At 37.1% G+C, this 19,676-nt stretch overlaps 1 protein-coding gene across 2 annotated transcripts; it reads left to right on the forward strand.

Moving 5' to 3' along the window:
* Positions 1 to 646: 646 nt before the first annotated feature.
* LOC115627550 (frequenin-1) lies at positions 647 to 15,550 on the forward strand. 2 transcript variants are annotated; one of them, XM_030523265.1, is made up of 7 exons: positions 647 to 956; positions 11,083 to 11,107; positions 12,036 to 12,084; positions 14,303 to 14,392; positions 14,460 to 14,538; positions 14,595 to 14,683; positions 14,756 to 15,550. In XM_030523265.1, the coding sequence occupies exons 1-7, from the start codon at positions 893 to 895 to the stop codon at positions 14,921 to 14,923; spliced, it is 564 nt and encodes a 187-aa protein (XP_030379125.1). In that variant the 5' UTR covers positions 647 to 892; the 3' UTR covers positions 14,924 to 15,550. The 2 variants fall into 2 exon arrangements, with proteins under 2 accessions (XP_030379125.1, XP_030379126.1); XM_030523266.1 differs by lacking the exons at positions 647 to 956; positions 12,036 to 12,084 and having other exon boundaries at positions 11,086 to 11,107.
* The last annotated feature ends 4,126 nt before the right edge of the window (positions 15,551 to 19,676 follow it).

Genomic DNA, 19,676 nt, shown 5'->3' on the forward strand with positions numbered 1-19,676 from the left:
GTTTTAGCGTTGAAATATCGCAATGCCTTTTTTATACCCTTTACCCGTAGGGTAAAAAGGGTACATTACGTTTGTGCAATGTATGCAAGAGGCAGAAGGAAGCACCTCCGACCCCATAAAGTATATATATTCTGAAATCGATCTAGACATGTCCGTCCGTCTGTCCGTCCATTCGCTTGGATGAACGCCTGGATTTAGGGAACGGTTGAGCGCACATTAACCAAACTTGGCATATAGATGCTCCTAGTCCCTAAGCTACACGAGTTTATTTTACTTTTTTGAATTCCCCCCACCCCCCCCCCCCCCCCCTTGTCCTTAGCACTTTGCTGTGGAATCCTTTGCATTATATATATATTCTTATATATATATTCTGTCTTGGCTTGATGTCATATGTCCAGACTGGCTTGAGTGTACACTCTGACAAAAATAAACATCTCCAAGGAATTTTAATCAATGCATTGTTGTTTTAAAAATGTATGACTGTATACTTTATTATATTTTGTTGCCGGTATTTCTATTATAGCTGTTGCCAGCTTTGATTTATTTGCAATGCCAGAATCTGGTGGTGGTGTGTTGTCACTCATTGTCAGGCAGGCCTCTATCGAAACGCTTATCTTTATTTTCTTGCCACTTGTTATTTCAGATCGTAACAAACGAAATCAGGATAAGTCACGTGCTGCCAATTACCTGTTTGCGTGCTAAGTTTAGCACGAATTCCATCGCCCAGTACCAGGCCCAGACCCAGACCCAGCCGCAGCCCCAAAGAGTGTGAGGAGGACGTTCTGCTCTAAGTGCGTGGCACACGCGCCAAAGCCAAATTAGAGAAAGTAACAAGCAAAAAGGCGCAATACTCGCACACACGCAAACAGCAGCACACACTTAGCGCATCACAATGGGCAAGAAGAACTCCAAATTGAAGCAGGATACCATCGATCGCCTGACAACAGCCACATACTGTGAGTACAAACAACAACTACGCATAGAATACAGCGTTAAGCATATAGGAATCAAAGCAGCATGAAATTAGTGAGCCTTGAACTTAGCATGACTTATTGGGAGGGCATTTAAACACATAAAAGCACTTTTGGCAGGCGATACGTGCCTTAGTCGTGCCACGCAGACAACACCCAGTAGAAAACACAAAATGGCTAAATAAATATACGAGTGTATGTATTCGAGTATACTCGTAAGTGTAGACACTCGGACAGCGCTTGCACTCAGCTAGTTGGCTCGGTTTCGAAATACGAAATTGTCAACATGCCTGGCACACTGGGTCGGTACTGTGTGGTTTTAGCGTTGAAATATCGCAATGCCTTTTTTATACCCTTTACCCGTAGGGTAAAAAGGGTACATTACGTTTGTGCAATGTATGCAAGAGGCAGAAGGAAGCACCTCCGACCCCATAAAGTATATATATTCTGAAATCGATCTAGACATGTCCGTCCGTCTGTCCGTCCATTCGCTTGGATGAACGCCTGGATTTAGGGAACGGTTGAGCGCACATTAACCAAACTTGGCATATAGATGCTCCTAGTCCCTAAGCTACACGAGTTTATTTTACTTTTTTGAATTCCCCCCCCCCCCCCCCCCTCCTACCCCCGCTACAGAATTTCCTCCATGCCGTCCACATTTCAAACTTTGCACACGTAATAACTTAACTCATACGTAATAACTTACTTTTGTTTCAAATTGGTTAATTCTAAGAAAATGTATTAGAGAAGCAATTTCACTCCGGTACTACGCCCCCAAACTGCAGCATCAAGTTCGCCCTTCTTCTTCCTTTTGCTTCAGCTAGAGGCGCATATACCTCAGTGTAGGAAGGGTATTTCACTGTCGGGCTTGCTCGACTGTAGCATTCTCACTTGTTTACCGTTGCTGTACTTAGTCTGTAATACATTATCTCAATAGATAGTAGTCCATCTTGCGGCAAAGACACCAGCACATGGTTTAAGCACCTCTTAATTTGAGCTTTATATTGAAAATTTGATATGCAGAATACACAGATTGTTTGTGAGCAGCGAAAACTAGATTCCTATCAAATGTTTTCAAACTAGTGAAGACTTAATTCGTTCGATAGGAAATGTAAATAAAGCTGTTGTTATTTACTTTTGTATATTTCAAAGCTCCATCGCTTTTGTCTGATTAATTCTTTTATATAAGCGGCATGTATGGTAGACAAATGAAAAAATAATTTAATATAAAATTAAAACAAAATAAATGATATCCGAATGGGTTTTACTGATTTAATGAAAACTTGGAAAAGCTGATAAATTAATGGAATTATTTTAAAAATTAAATGATATTTGAAAGTAATCCCTAAGCCCACACTGAGTTTTGCTTTTCTGAGAGTAACACAGATTTTATTTTCTAATGCTGGCAAATCATATCAGTTGCATCTTTTTGTGTCTTTTTTTCTTATAGCTTATGTTATATTGATATTATATGCTGCAATACAATATTATTAGCCCAGCCAGTGGATTTATTTTACAACTAAAAATATAAATTGATAATATAAAACAGTATAGTAATAGTTGGTTATATGAGTAGTGCCTAAATATTAAATCTTATGTATGGAGCAATTATAGAATAATCATTTTAAATGTATAGCTAAGAAAACTGTCGCAAATATAAATCTGGCGAAACACCAAAAATGTTGTTGCCATAACTTTAATTTGGATTCAATTCCAATCTACGGACAACCGACAACAGTCTTGCACACATTTAAGGCTCAGTGTCCACGAAGCAGACAAAAATCCCAATTGGCATACGAGTATGCTGCCTGGTTGCCCCTTGTGGCATGTGGCGGCAATAAGCCCATTTCGTGTTATTTGTTAGCCGCTTAGAGGCATTTGGCGGCATTTCGTGCTGCGACGCAAAAATTCATTCATGTATGCACATTTGTATGTACATATGCACATTGGTAAATATGTATTTGGAAGCATTTCTTTTATTCTACCGACATATTTCTAATATGTAGTTACACTGCACTACAGACTCGATAGGCCAAAGTTCGAATGAAGCTTAAGGCTGTGCATACTGGAAGTGCTGGGCGAATAGTTGGTTGGCCAGCCCATCCCAGCCATACACGCACTCTGTCAGCAGTGGGGAGAAGGAGGGGGCAAGAAACCAATGCATTGCTCGGCGTGGCTTTCGAAGTGAAAAAGCTGGAGACTTTTTGTCGCACTATGACGGCGAGGCACGGTATTTTTGAAATATGGCAGTTTGGCTCGACCCAGTGGGCCTAAGCGAGTTTTATTTTATATTGCTAGCTATATAAGCAACAATAACAATGCCCCTTACAGTGACTCAGTTCTGCGACACTTTGAGTGTGCGCTCCAAAGTAGGCAATGGTTTTTTATGTTTATTTTTCATTTTACTGGATTTGTTGCATTTAAGTTAGGGCTCTGGAATGTGTTGCAACTCAATAAGCAGGAATTAGAGTGCAAAGTGCAAACAGCACACGACCTTGTTATTATTACTATCTGCCGCTAAACCTTTGCGTACAAACGTGTGCGTGTGTATTTTTTATTGCACTTGCAGCTGTATCTGTAGATGCACACGTATCTGTCTGTGTCTATGTCTGCGCACTTCTTCTTTCAGTCCCATATGCCAACTACTGTTTGCCGTACGCTTCGACAAACAGTCACAGCAAATCGCTTATAAAACTAAAATTCAGACGGTGGCCACAGATGAGCGAGCAGCTACAAACACGACTACTGCATGCTTCCCATTCAGCAGAGTCAATCGTTTCTGGCATACATATACAAGTATATACATATAGCGTCATATTGCAATATCATTTGTGTGCTACAAATACAGATACAAACTTACCAATACTTGTATATAAATATACACGCATACGTGAATATTCGTCGTTCTATGCAAATAAAGAGCGAAGAACAATTGGCAGACGTGCCCGCACCAGGGGGCGTCGACTAGGAGAAAAGCGAGTGGAGAATACAATTTATTAATTTTAGCCAGAGAATCATGGAGACAAAGAACCCATTCAAGCATATTAAGACCTGATACATAATAATGCATGGCTTTGCTTGAAATGGGAGCATTAAACTGTAAACAATAGGTTCATTATACTATGTACCGGGAGGGTAAAAGGGGCAAAAAACACAAACTTGTCCTTTCCCCGACTTAGGAGAGCATGGATGCCAAGTTTGGTTACTCACCTCACAAGATGGCCATATACGTCTTGCTATGCCTATCAAGAATATATATAAAGTACATATATATGCGAGATCTGACACTACGCTTTGTTAGTAATGCATACAAACATAAGTAGAAAAAAGCCTTAAAATGGATGCAGATTATGCATCCTAGAAAATATTTTTCAGCGTAAGTGCGTTTATTTAAATTTGGAAGCTTTTAAAATGACTTAAGTATTTCTTTCTAAGTTTTACCTAAAAACAGTGAAGCAATTTAAAATACAACCATAGGCAAAACATTCAATTCATTTCTCAATCAAGTCGTTTTGAAACTTTCAGCCTGCCATCAAAGGATATTGCATTTTTCGCTGAATGCATATAGCAGGTTGGACTGCAATTGAAACGAATGTCATAGTTGCCATGGTCCCCACTGTGGCCCGGTCTAGTTCATTTCGAACGCATTGAAATGTCAGTTGAGTGTGTACCGGGCAAGAATGGGTGTCTATGTGTGGGTGTGTGTGTGTGGGTGTGCGTGTGTGTGGGTGTGTGTGTGTGTGTGTGTGCTATTTGTGGATGGCACTCAAAATTCAATTCAATGTTGAAATTATTATTGCTCTTGTTGTATGCTGCTTCATTGTCACGTTGTATTACTCCCCGACTGCCTGTCTGTCTGTCCGTCTGTCTGTCTGTGTGTGCATATATGTATGTATATGTGGATGTGTGTGCTCGTGTCCTGCCTGCTTGTGGGACCGTGGCAGAGCACTCAGCTTAACTCGCCTGACATCTGCTTGGCATTTAGCAGTGGAAATCAAACGTGCGCAAGCAACAAGCTAGTGTGGAACAAATGACTGGCTGCCAATGCTGCCCCAATCGCTGTTACTCCTGCCTCCTTTGGCGACGCTCTGCGCAGCCCTATCCTGTGAGCCGACACCATTGCTTTGGCCCAACGTCATTGTTGTGGCCAAGCTCACGCTGCAATGTTGTAAATAATTTGCTAATGGCGCCATTGTGCAGAGCAGAGAGGAGCAGAGTGACACAAAAGTCAGTCAGTCGAACAGCGAGTCATTCATTCATTCATTCGTTCATTCTGTCAGCCAGTCAGCCAGTCAGCCAGTAAACCAGTCATGCAGTGATCAAACTCCCTACACTGAGCTCCCAAGGCAACTGACTGCCATATTTATATGAGCAAATTGATATAAAAAAAATGCAATTGACTGAGTCTCGAATAAGCTGGCGCATGAAATAAACGGGTACAGAGTATACGTAAGTATATCTGAATGGGAGGAGCTCTGCAGCGACTAAGTGGCTGGAGAGCTCGACGATAAAACTGCAGAAAGTGCAGAGGCAGGGAAAAGTTGTACAATAAGTGCCACTAACAGCGAAACAACAAAAATTATAAAATTGCCAATTGACGTAAAATAGAATGTAGATTTTGCCTTCAGTCAACAACAACTGGTAACGACAACTCAGCATGATAGCAGCAACAAGAACAACATCAGCCTCCAAGCGAAGAAGGGACTTTGCTAATGATGACAATGTTCATAGCATTAGAAACAACAACATCAACACTCTACTAACATACATTTGTGCTTCGAACAGCTCTCTATCCGCCCAATCACACTTAAAAATGTCTAAGGTTAAAAAGAGGTTTTAATGCAAAGCAAAATACCATTAAACTTAAATTATTATACTCCATCTCTTTTTTTTTGTTGCTGAGATAACTTAACCGATCAGTTCATAAGATTCCAAAAAGGTTTGGCATGATAGAAAAAACGTAATAAAAGCTTTTATTAAGTATTTCCAAAATTTAATATATGTATCTCTGAAGCTTAGATTGTTGTAGTTTAAAAAAGTATGTATTTTATAAAATAACTATTGACACTAATAGCATCCCCCCACCTCACTTACAGTGCATATACTTTTTGCAGTGTAAATGTGGCAGATCACATGTTTAAAGAACATAAGTACTGTATATTTATATTTATTTATTTATTTGAAAATCAACAGCAAATCATGCTGCCATTTTGTACAACGACAAAAAACATTATAAAACAGAATTTAATATTAAAGAAATCCAACAATGCGGTACTAATCTTAAAGCGGTATATTAGCCGCCGAAATATTTAAGGATTATTAGTAAAATGTATCGAGATGCCCTGCATAAAGTACTAAGGGATTGATTAGAGGAGATTATATAATGGCTCAACTCTTTGCTGCACACACTTCCATGCATACGGAGTATATGGGAATCGGCCTGCATTTCCGGCCATAACACAACTGTGACATTTCAAGTAGGCCCTAGACTTTATGAAGTAAAACGGGGCAGTTGTGTAACACTTAAGTATCAGAATACATTATACACAATAATTGGCTTCAGCTTCTCCAATGGTGGGGCACTTAGGGGGATAACATTATAACATAGCGGGCTGGCCAGTGCGGCAGTTTTTTTTTTTTGAGCCCTCTCCAAATTTAGGTCGTAGTTCAGCGGCGAGTCGCAAACGTACCAGCCGTAATCAGGGATAAGCTGTAATGATATTTTCTGGCAAAACCGTTAATTAATTTTGATTTTAAATCGATTAATTTTACAATTTTCCATTGAAGATTTTGAAGTGCTTTTTACTTACTATTAAAACTGTGCTTAAAGTGGGGGTGGATAAAGGGTATATAAGAATTCCATCCATGTTGTTATTTCATTCGTCAATTAAACATTCGTCTTTTCTTATAATTTTTGTTTTTGTGAATTGAGGAGTTGAACCCATTGGACTTCTGAGAAGAGGTTGCCTTCAATGCTATAGTTCTTCAAATTATATCTTAAATTATATATAGATATTAAATTAGAATTAAATCAGAATACGACTCCTTAATACACATATCCGTCTGTCCGTTGACATCTAGTGCTATATGTAGCTCCAAACTAGTTTCAAATAGAAATCTGAGTCAGTGCTTAGTGTATGTCACATGATGCGGGAACTGGCTTGTTGTTGTGGCCTGTGGCCATTTCGTTTGAGCTTCATTAGCCGGTTAGTGGCTAAAAGCAAATCTTGTTCGTCTAGTTTTCCCCTTCATTCATTTTTATGTTGGTTTTTATGCATCGCACTTTTAAATCGCCATTTTCTGCGACTGAAAAATTTAATTCAAAACAGATTTGCGGCATCCATTTAAGAATCCATTGTATTTTTTAAGTTGTATTTCGTTACGGGTGTTTTTTAGGAGCTTTGTGGCTATCGTTGGCAGCCAACTTATGCAGCTGGCTCTGAAGCTTAAAGGCTTACTCGTTTAGATATTAGTTGTGCGGTTGATCAACGCGCAGTTGTCGCCTAAAGTTTAGTTTTGCGAACTCCGAAAAGCTTCAGAAAGTTGGTCGGGCGCATACACACATGAGAACATGCATGTCCTCTACATCAATCACACACACAGCTCACAAACAAACACACACACACACACACATACACCGCTTCATGCAAAGTTTTCCCTTTTTTGAGTTTTATTTTACTCTTTTGCAGAGCGGTGGAGGCATGTGCCGTTCATTAATTAGCATGTGGCCACACCCTAGAATACTCGCATGTACGTGTGCGTGTGTGAAAAGTTAAATGAAATCAGTTTAAAATTATATTAAATAAACGGAGAGCGTTTGCCTTTTTTGTTCTTGTCGAGCGTTTAAGGGTCGGCTGACCCTAAAAGCAGGCAGCACAATTTTTTTCAAAAACATTAAATAAACGCCTGCGGGCCACAAACAACTTATGGTGTCGGGCAAAAACACACAAAAATCAAGCGGCATCAACGCAGACAACAACAAAGGGGACAACACACAGCTACAAGAAAAATGTCGCCTTGTGCAAATAAACATTTAAATCGAAATAATTTTGCTCAGCGCCGAGCATGATGGCACGAAAAGCCAACTTTCTGCCGGTTGGAGCCGCAGAGACATCATGGAGAAGGGGAACGGGACGGAGACTATGGGGACGGAGAAGTCGCCTTTGAGTAGCGCACTCAATGCGTCAGCTATGAACTAATTTGCTTTACTGCTCCCGGCGCTCAATACACACCCCTCATGTATATGCATCCATATACCCACATACATACATATATACGAGCCTATCTGGTAATATAAAGACATGCCAGAGCGCAGTTAGAGGGCAGGGCATAAACATGTATTATTCATGTAGCCGCAGTGAAAGTCGACGACTACGACGCCTGACTTGCCAGCAGCAAGCAAACACCCTCGAACCCTCGATCCCTCGATTCCACGTAGCTCCCTTCCCATGAGCTTATTTAGCGATGCGTTGGCGTGCGTAGACTTTTAAAAGTGCCCCCGCATTGAGTGTTGGGTAGAACATGGACTGGCTCCACAGCTTATAATGACTAATACGTCCCTACATATAAGTATATACAAACATACATTTACACTCATCAATTTGGATGTCTCCAATAGCGGACATTTTAAACGCGGGCGCCTCTCCGCTGGTCATTTTGTGAAATGGCTAAGAAAGCTGCGAGACTAAGGTTTTCAGCTTCATGACTTAGATGGCATTTCATAAATTATGTAAATATAATGTAAAATCAACTCCAGAACTGGGGAATTTAACAAATTTCGATTTAAATTAATAATATTTTTAAATTATATTATAACTAGGCATTACCTAAAATTCATAAATACTATGCTTATTTTTGTTGCTTTTTCACTGAAGGTCTTATACTTGTAGAATCTGAACATAATATTGACATAGTTTGTGATTAGCGTGATTTGCGTATGTGTGTATAACAACTGTAAGCAAGCTTTGTGTCCCTAGCTCTTAACTTTTAAAAGATATCGATGCTCAAATGGGCTGATACATCCAGACTTTTTAGCTTACCCTTTCATCTCTCGGATGCAAGGTGAACAAATAACTTAAACCTAAATAGATAGAAAGACCATCACTAAGACATTTATGGATATAAGTCATTATGAATATTGTTAATGCTTAATTGTGTTATAGGAATCTAAATCTTAATTTATGATGTTAATAGAACTTAATAGTTTAAGCGACTTAGCGACACAATCGAATTTGTTGTAATTTATACTATATCGGGAAATAGTACACGTTCGATTTGGCATTTTATGGCAATAAAGACAAGATAGAGAAATAGTCAAAAGTGTATGTTAATTTTAGGAACGAGTGTCAGCTTCACATTCTAGTCCTATCTACTAGTTATTGCCGGCATGCAAGTCTGTGAGTCAAATGTGTGTAAAGGGTTTGCTGCAACTCCAGCTGCAGTTGTCCCGCTCTCAGTCCAAGGGGTGGGCAGGCGGATCGCACTGCGTGACCGCCATTTTCTTTCTGCTCACATCTGTGCCACTTCACTTTGTGGCTTTCGTTCTGAAAGTGGCACTGGTGCGCGCTTTTAGTTCTCCATTGTACATCTTCTCCAGCGCAGACGTGCACGCCGTTCTCGCAGCTCGTTTCCTCAAATGGCCGAGTTCGTGTGTGCCTTTGTACGTAAGTGCGTGCGTGCGTGCGTGCGTGCGTGCGTGCGTGCGTGCGTGAGTGCGGTGGCTTTGATGAATGTATAAGGTCTGCTTTGTGTGGCGTAGGTAAGTGTGCCGGCGGTTCATCGTCTTCCTGTGCTACCTGATAATTAATTAAATGATTTATTAAATGTGCACTTTATGCATCCATGCACACATACACGCGCACACATCGTCTGTCATTGCCATAAATGGTGATGGCATATTACTCATACGCACCGTTACATGAGAGTGTGTGTGAGCGTGTGTCTGGACAGGCACATTGTCTTCTAGTTATATATTTTGTATTTTTTTTATTTCGCCGTGCTTAACGCACTAAGCTTGACAAGTGCTCGTCATCAATCTGTGGCGCTGGCGTTGCGTCCCACTCGAGCCGCAGTCGAGCGCATCGCACACCGTCCAGCTGAGCTGAGCTGAGCTGAGTTGAGTTGAGTTAAGCTGCTATAAGTCACTTTCATCTTCTCTAAGTCACTTGAGTGCCTTAGCTCTGCTCACCTGAATTGGTCCATACTGCTACACCTGATAGCTATTTCCCATTAACAACGGCAACAGGGTGGGACAGTTAATAGCCTTCGCCAAAGAGGCCGTTAATAGTTGCCCAACTCATGTGTAATAGATACTAGCCTTACTTACCTTATGACTACTTGTATAACAGAGCTTAGCTACACTTATGTGTAGGACTGGCCCTTAAACAATTATTTATATATGGCAGAGGCTTGTTTGTAGGCCAATAAACCATTATATTACTATAATTCTTATTCAGCACGACGAGACCAATCCATATATTTAGATAGATATCGATAGATAAGAGATATTCAAATTGACTTCTACAGGTAATTTGTTCATTTCGTTTCTTTACTTTTATATCATGATTTGTTTGAGAAAGGTTCGAAAATCAAAATTATTCGTAAAATTAAGGCCCTAAGTTCTCAGATTTCAAAAACATATAGTAAATGTCGTTATAAAATAATTAGAAGAAAATGTGAAACTACAAGTATGATAACAGTTGTGTATATTATGCCTTTTTTATTGGTATTTATTTTGTATTAATAGTTATGCTAAGATCGGAGCTGCTCCTCACATAGAAGGGCGATTATGGTATACGAAATTGTATATATACTGCGAGCATATCTGAAGTATTATATTTGAGTATCTTACAGCAAAAGCGTCAAAAGCTTCTTTTTTGAATATAAAAAGGCGGCCATGGCCATGGAGTTTCTTCCAATTAAAGGATAATAATGAATTGCTTAGCCAAGCAAGTTAAAAGCCCTAGACACTTCTGTTGATAGCAAGAATTTAATGCCTGTCTGAATAACAGTAATATGGTGAACAATTAAAAAAAAATGAAAAAATGTAACGTTAAATAGTTTCAGACTTGGTTGAACTAATTATTGTATTCTCTTCTGATTTATTTCACAGTCACTGAAAAGGAAATACGGCAATGGTAAGCTGTTTACTCTAATACTAGACTGCGTGCTCTTTGTTTATGTTTTTAGAACTCTTTTATGTTCATGTTTTCAACATTTTATTTTTGGTGTATTTGTAAGAAAGAGAATGCACACGCGCACCTCAATTATTCTTGTGCAACTTATATACATGTGTACATATTTTTATGTAGTACTTATATGCCTACATACACACGTACACGAATAAAATATACTTGTATCCTCACCATCATGCTTGCACATCAATGCTGACATAAAATAACATGTATTCGTACATTTAATTACACTCTGTGTGGCAATTACGCAATTTTAATTAGCATCAACAATGCACAGTAACTTTGCCATTCATTCAAATTAAGACACAAAACACACACAACATACTTGTATGTATACGAGTATGTGCCCATACATATACAAGTATATATGTATGTGTTCACACTTCCCTCTGCAAAATAAAATATGTACATACTACATTTTTTTTGTTTAACTTACGCGTATTCGTGTTGTTCATGCTTCTCTTTTTGTTGATTGTTGTTTTTTGCGGTTGTGCTGTTTCTTATTTTGCTCGACCGTGTACAAGTATATTGTATTTATAAGTGTATATATTTTTTGCATCCCCATGTCGCTTCATATCTACTTACTATATACAACTGACTCTCGTACCTACATACTTATATGTACATATGTATGTATGTATGTATTTTTGGTAATCTTGCAATGCGCCCGTCCCTTTCTCACTCACTATCTTTTCATCTCTCTCTCCCTTTCTCTCTCTGTACTCTTCACTGAACTGAACTGAACTCAACTGAACTGACCTGTGCTATCCAACCTCTGTAATTTCGATAAACTGTGACTGATGGCCCAAATAAAAACAACAACAATACACACACAAACACGTACACACACATCTACACTGCTCATACAAAGGCACAAAGGTTTTCTTAAAGACTGTCCGAATGGCTTGCTGACTGAACAAGTAAGTACAAATTTGAAAATCAAATACATACAACATATTTTTGCAAATCTCTTATTCTCTTCTTCTTGTCTTTGTTACGCATTTACTGCCCCAAAACACACAATGCACACATACACATAAACTGTACATGTATGTGTGTGTGTGTGTTTATGTTTGTGGGGATGCCTATCCATCCCTTGACACAAAGTTGCAACCGCAACAAAATCCTATTATAAACTAAAACCATAACAAGCTTTGAGCGTCATTCTCGACTTGTTTGTCTGTTTGTTTGTCTGTTTGTTTGTTTCTTCCTCCCCTCCGCCCATTTAAAATGTTGTTTAACCAAACTCGGCGATAACAAAACCCAAAACTATTTACAGCTACAACTACTTAATGCATTTCGGCTTATGTTTATTTTTATATTTCGGTTTTATATTTTATGATTCGTGCTCTTTGTTCTCTCTCTCTCTCTCTCTCTCTCTCTCGCTCTTTGCTCGTCATTGTCGTGACTGCAGTTGTCACATCCTTTGGTTTTATTGTTGTTGCTGTTGTTGTGCCAAACTGTCACTCCCTCATCAAGTTGGGGTATTTTCGATGATGTGCCAAACATGGCTAAATTTACATTTGTTGTTTTAGTAATCGTTCTTTATCCCATCTATTTATTTTTAATTGTGGCAAGTGTGTCTGTGAAGGGATACTACATACATATATACACAAATATTATAAAGTCTTGGGGAATCTAACAGGCAGGTGGAGGTATATATAACGAGGCGTATCGATATATGTACATATGTAGCCCTGTCCTGATAAATGGAATGGAATGATATCTGTTAATCCCGAACTAGACATGTACATAGATATACTTGTACATATATACAAGTATATATATATTTTGGATTAGCAGAGTGTTTCGGAATAAATGATAGTTCTAATTAAAATACGTACCTGCAAAGTTTTGTTCTATTTTTAGGAAATAAACACATTTCTTGAGTTTTAAAAATTGTGTTAAACATTAATAATACGACACAGATATTGTTAAAAATAAAAATAAAAACGATGGGAACATTAAAGTCATGCCAGTCTTCTATCTACCCTTTCTCTGCTACTGCCTTTCAAGCAAAATATGCTTCTTTTATCAATCATTCTATTAGTACAAATATATGTTATATAGTAGTTAAAAAATGTTGAGGAACTTCATAACTCTCACTCGTACATAAATACTTATTTTGCCTAAGGTTTTTTTATAGGCAATATGTATTTTACGAACAGTTATCGGTCCTAGGGCAACTGTTTATAACACTAGGGCTATAAGTGGTTTGATATATACTTGAGCTGCTTATGGATAAATTAAGTGCCCCTATCTAAGAGTTAAAGAGTTCTTTGGGTTCATATGGATGTGGATATGGACACGTCTATTAGAGCTGCAAAATAAGATCATTACTATCCTCACTTTCAAGTAGTCATGTGCTAGTTCAATTCTGCATTTAACTTCATATCGGAATCAATCCTGCTACTACGTCTGCCTTTTAAATACATAATATACATATATTCGGAGTTTGGAGTTCTAAGCAAAGTCTTAGCGTCCGTTTTACAATTTTTTATTTCATATAGCGCTTTTTCATGGAACATTTCCCTTTCTCTCCCCCTTTCTCTGACTCGCCCACCAAATATATAATTTTCATAGCGAAATTATAATATTTTCATCCGATAGCTGCAAAATTCGAGGCTTCTGAATATATTTATTAAAGCTGGCTTTTCGATGCTTTTTTTCATTGCTTTTCGACCAAGCAACGGCTATTTAAGGCTATCAGTATCAGCTGCTGTTATGCATATCCTTGCTGTTCATACAAGTTTGAGTATGCTTTTGTGTGTAGGGATCGACTAATGGGGCCTCTGAACTAATGTAAGCAATTAAATGCAGTTTTAAGTTATGGTTTGAGCCTGCTCTGTTTATTGAGCCTGCTCTGTTTATTGAGCTTGCCAAATACGAGTCCGCATAAGAGCTGCACATTGGGAAAGCCTTTCTATGTATACTATATATATTTCTTGTCCTATTCTGTTTTCCACTTGTTTGATAAACCAATAAAACGAGCGAAATATTCGGCTGTAAGTAGTAGCAGCAATTTTTTAAGTAAATGCGTTGATGACTAATATGTATATAACACAAACCTGTAAGTTCTGTCTTTTGCTTTATTCCTCTACAATCTCCAACTTGTACTTGTTCTACTAACAAATGCAGGGCTTCATCAAAATATACAAACAATTTTTCCCGGAAGGAGATCCCAGCAAGTTTGCTTCGCTGGTATTTCGCGTCTTTGATGAAAATAATGTGAGTATATATAAAATTTTGTTTCCACAAAAACATGCAAGCATTTATGCCTTTTTCTTACCGGCAGGATGGCGCTATTGAGTTTGAGGAGTTTATTCGCGCGCTCTCCATAACATCACGTGGAAATTTGGATGAAAAATTGCATTGTAAGTTCGAGTGCTTAAATACTTTCCGATTATAAAATACATTCATTTACCTGCAGGGGCTTTTCGTCTCTACGATGTGGATAACGATGGCTATATCACACGGGAGGAGATGTACAATATTGTGGATGCCATATATCAAATGGTGGTATGCAGAATATATTGAAATAAATCAAGTTCACTGAAGGTTTAGATCCTAAACTTGTCATCTCTTCCACAGGGTCAACAGCCACAAACGGAGGATGAGAACACGCCACAGAAGCGTGTGGATAAAATTTTCGATCAAATGGATAAGAATCACGATGATCGACTGACTTTGGAAGAGTTTCGTGAGGGTAGTAAAGCTGATCCACGTATAGTGCAGGCGTTAAGTTTAGGTGGTGATTAACCGCAAGATTTGTAGTTGCGTTGAATTTGTTGTAGGGCTGCAAATGGATTATGGGAGCTGCAGAGGACGGCAATAAACATACAACGAATTCGCGCACAGAAGTTATTTTAAAATAATCGAATAGCACACACACACACACACACACACAAACAAACACACACACGCAGACATAAACACATACACACACAAATACACCTGTACTATATGCCATATGGCTTAGAGGCCGTTTGCTTTTTTAAAAGATTATTAACGTCTTAGTCGCCAAAACCAAAAAAGAAGCAAATGCTACCGCCAAAAGCAACCAGCAAGAAATTCAAAAAGAAAAAAAAATAAAAAAATTGGCGAACAAAAATGAAATTCCAACTAAAAGCGAATTATATAGTTTATGTATTTGTACATGCAAACATACGACTATAGTCGCGCAATATATAGTTATTTCTGGGAAGCCAAATTTATTGTTATTCGAAAAATAAATATTACTAAAAACAAAAACAAAACAAAAGCCAAAAAGGGCAACCGCAAGCCATATTGCAAATTTGAAAAAGAAACACCAATTGAAACGCTTTTCTAAAATTATACAGTGTGTAATTTAAACACTAAGCTAATTGCCTAAATAAACAAACAATATATACAATATGATTATATGTCTATAAAAAAAAACAAATTATTATAATAAATAAATGATATATTTATGCATATATCGATGTGTATATTTATATGATTTATTTATTTATACAAGTATATTAGGCATTTATGGTGTGCATTGAGAGGGCATTTTTATTGAAATGCTTACCAAAAATAGTAATAATAATATTTAAAAAAGTAAAAGGAAGAAACACACAAAACTAAGAATCGTAGTGGAACGTATATAGTAAAGAAAAGATAAGCAAAAGGTAAATGTAAAATGATCAGAAACTTATATGAAATTTATAGTTGGAATTTTTTGCATAAATTACAAATAAAATTAAGGCAACTAATTAATAGGCGAACGCCGTGAAAAACAGAAAGTAGAGTTGAGCAGCTAGTTACTGCTCACACACATACATACATATACATATACATACAAATGTGAGAAACCAACCATTACTTCGTTTGTGCATATGGCCTCCAAAGCACTTGCAAAATATAGACGCTTCTCAATTGATTGTTTTGCCTTCTTGCTGAGCAAAACGTACGAATAACTGTTGATAATCGAACTTGTTGATAATCTAACTAACTAACTAACTAACTATTTAACTAGCTAATTGCTCATATTGCTAATACAATATACATACATACAATATATTTTACAAATACTCTGATTTTAAACAATTGCCGAAGCGCATGAAAAGCCAAGCAAAACAAACACAAATATCACATAAAATTATATTATATTATATGTGAGTATTGAGTTTTATACATATATAGCTCAAAGCTAGGATAACCAATCAATCACAGAGTATTGCTTCCTGCATGCTGCACGTTTTGCTCTCCCATACTTTTATATACGAACTCCATGTGTGTGTGCCCAAATACTTGTATATAGTATACAATTATACCTATATACTTACAATACCCTTATTACTCTCAAGCCCAACCTTAAGCAAAAATCTGTTGGTTGTTGCTGGTATCACAAAGACTCTTCGAACCGTAGAAAACCAATAACTGATTACTCTTTCCCTTTCTCTTAAAAAGTGTGGCACATTTCCATTGAGCACAATATCAGTAAAACTCGGATGGGTGTTAAGGTTTCACAGCCTCTGAAATCTGGTAATAAGCATGGTATGTAAATATATGCTCTTATGTAAAAATTTTAATGGATTTTGCTGTATATCCAGTGGATAGAAAGTATCGGATCTTCAGCCACCTTTTCATCCGATTGTGTTTTGTAGAATGGCTTCTATCTTGTGCTAAATTCAATGAAAGCAACTGTAGGGCTTCCCTCAACATTAAAATTTATAAATTCCTAACAGATAGATAGTGAGAACAAACTGAATCATTCGTTAATAAAATGAATAAAATAAAAGCAATAAAAAAAGGTGCACGAGTCAAAAGTGAGCTGCTTAGCTTCTCCTCAAAATACATACACTTAAATCGGAGCTTCCAGATCGACGAAACAATACTCCAGCAATCCAGGTATATGGCCAATACAGGGAACGCGCTGTTATAAAAAGTGGCAGTGCAGATGCAGAATTGGAGAGAAACATGGAAACACTCCTAGTCTGTCTCTACTACCAAACAACTCTATATTGTACAGTAAGTGCCATTAATTGATTTTAGAAGTAAGCAGCTAATTATGCTGTTGCTATCTTCTTTGAAATTCAGTGATCTGCATATTGTTCCCTTAAAAAATTTTCTTGTTGAGAGCATTGCAATCGATCTGGAAACTTGGCTTTAAGATTTTTTTTTTTTACATACATATATAGTACTTATATACTTGTATGTAGTATATATATTGAGCTTGACTATTCGTTAAGCTAAGCAGTTCACTTGAAAAGGGTTCACCTTTTCCTTGAACGAATGAACTCCTTTGCACTCGGCACACACACATACTTGTATACCCCACCACTTTTTACCCACAAAGCTTCTGGAATAGGCTTTGTTAGCGTGAAAGCTCGTTTCAAATAGTTTTGGAATGTATAATATACATTTAAATATACAATTTTTGTACTTGTACTACCTTAACTACATATTTTCTGCATGCCTTACAACAATATCAACGTTTTTATATTCGATTTATTTTGGCAACTCTTATACTAATTATTTACTAATATCTACACAGATAGAGCTTGCTACTGTTAAACATAACCTCTTAGCTAAAACATTTTCTATAAGCAATCTATACAAAAGGCGATGCCCGACGGACTACAACATATATACAGATACATACATATATACATGTATAAGGAGCTAAGTATATGTACACACACTATCACCAATTTATAGCGTCGTTATCTGAATACACAATACTGACATTTCTCTACTATTCATACATATACATATGCGAATACTTCGAAGCCTCTTCTTTTGACTTTTTGATTTGGTTTCATCTGTTTTTCGGTTTTCTTTATTCTACTTATGCATTAAACTTAATCACCATGCTAAAATAATTACTATTTTATATGTGGTTCAGCTTTATTAAGCCAATAAATAAACAATATCCGTACCTATTTTAAATACAAGCCGAATGTGAACTCTAAACCGACAGCAAACATGACCTTTTTAAAAGGCAAACACTATGCTTTAGAACAACAACAACAACAACAACAAGTATTGCAAGAATTGTATGTTTATTTAAATAGCTGCTATTTAATCTTATTCTTGTACTCAACTCTACTTAAATATATATTTTTTCTATTTTTATTCTATTCACTTTTATCCTAAGTACTGAGCAAAAAACTACTTGCTTCGATGTGGCCTTCCTCTTTAGTTTAATTAGTGGTTTCAAGATTACATAACGTTTTTGAGAGCTTTTATACATACATACTACATACGTACTATATCAACAGCTTCTAATTGATATTCTTTTAATACATAAACGACTAAACGACTTGATAAATACGTTTATTTTGCGCCTATTTACTTATACAAAAGAATAAATAAGAATCCGTTGTAAATGGAACAAATCCAACTCAAACCAAATGTAAATGCAACTTGTTGCGATTGGAAAGCAATTAGCCAAACCATATATCAAATACTTGTATAACATAAGGAGTGAGTAAAATGCACAAACATACAACTGTTGCAGACGCTTCAAAATTTCTCAAATTAAATATCCTGAGCCAGCCTTTGGATAATAAAAGTGCCAGTGATACAGACCATTGGGCTCTTTACTGGCACCAAGTGTCCAAGTGAGACAAAACCTGGCCGATTGGCCAGCACCCTACAAACAGTCCAATGCCAGCCGCTGGAAAGATTCTGCTCGAGAAATGGGAACTCATGTCCAGTTCCCCGAAACAAGTATTATTAATTGGCACTTGCTATTGCTATTTTCATGAGATTTTGTGATTTGATTGCAACTGAATAAACTCAAGCAGTATGTTATAGCAATAATTAAAAAGGCAATACTAACATTTACGAGTCTGTTCGGGGCTTTTAATCGGCAATTGGTTTCTGCAGCACACAAGCAAAACGTAATTAAATAAAATATTGTACATATAAGTATGTTCGAATATGACTTTTTTTGTTCAACAATTGACTTGTAATTGTAGATTATCGATTAAATTTGACAACTGATTGTTCAGCTGGTAAATTGAATTAGGGTTTGTTAGTGAGAATAATAAATCGGAATATAATAAGGAGTGTTCTAAATTTCCGAACGAACTTCCTTTGAATTTCCTTCGAGTTTTGATCGAAATCTCATTGGAATCGAAGTGCCGAATACTATACTGTACACGTACTATATATGCATAGGTAATTCAAATGCGATTTCGCACGCATTGTTTGCATGCCTTTTAAGCTCCTCACCCAACGTTATTCTGCAAAATAAAGCAAAAATTAAATGATATCAATTTATGAACTATTATTATGTACTATTACTATTACCATTACTGTTATGTGGCCACAAAGCGGCGTTTTATTAATGAACAAGCGAACATGATTTTTATCATAATAAACGTTTACTTATACACACACATACAAGTATTCATACGAATAGATACATACTACTTATAATTATGAGTATTCGTATGGCGAAGGTATTTACAAGAAAACGAAAAACAAACTGCAGCAACAATCAATTTTTCACGCTTCTAACACTTAATGTTAATAACTA

This window comes from Scaptodrosophila lebanonensis, unplaced genomic scaffold (genome assembly GCF_003285725.1).
Source record: "Scaptodrosophila lebanonensis strain 11010-0011.00,11010-0021.00 unplaced genomic scaffold, SlebRS2 tig00000096-arrow-pilon, whole genome shotgun sequence".
NCBI lineage: Eukaryota > Metazoa > Arthropoda > Insecta > Diptera > Drosophilidae > Scaptodrosophila > Scaptodrosophila lebanonensis.

Bases quoted from the DNA above. Each gene is read 5' to 3' on its own strand.
- LOC115627550 (XM_030523265.1), top strand. From the start codon at position 893: ATGGGCAAGAAGAACTCCAAATTGAAGCAGGATACCATCGATCGCCTG. The intron at 11,108-12,035 runs GTAAGCTGTTTA...GCTCATACAAAG, and splicing joins GAAAAGGAAATACGGCAATG to GCACAAAGGTTTTCTTAAAG. The intron at 14,393-14,459 runs GTGAGTATATAT...TCTTACCGGCAG, and splicing joins GCGTCTTTGATGAAAATAAT to GATGGCGCTATTGAGTTTGA.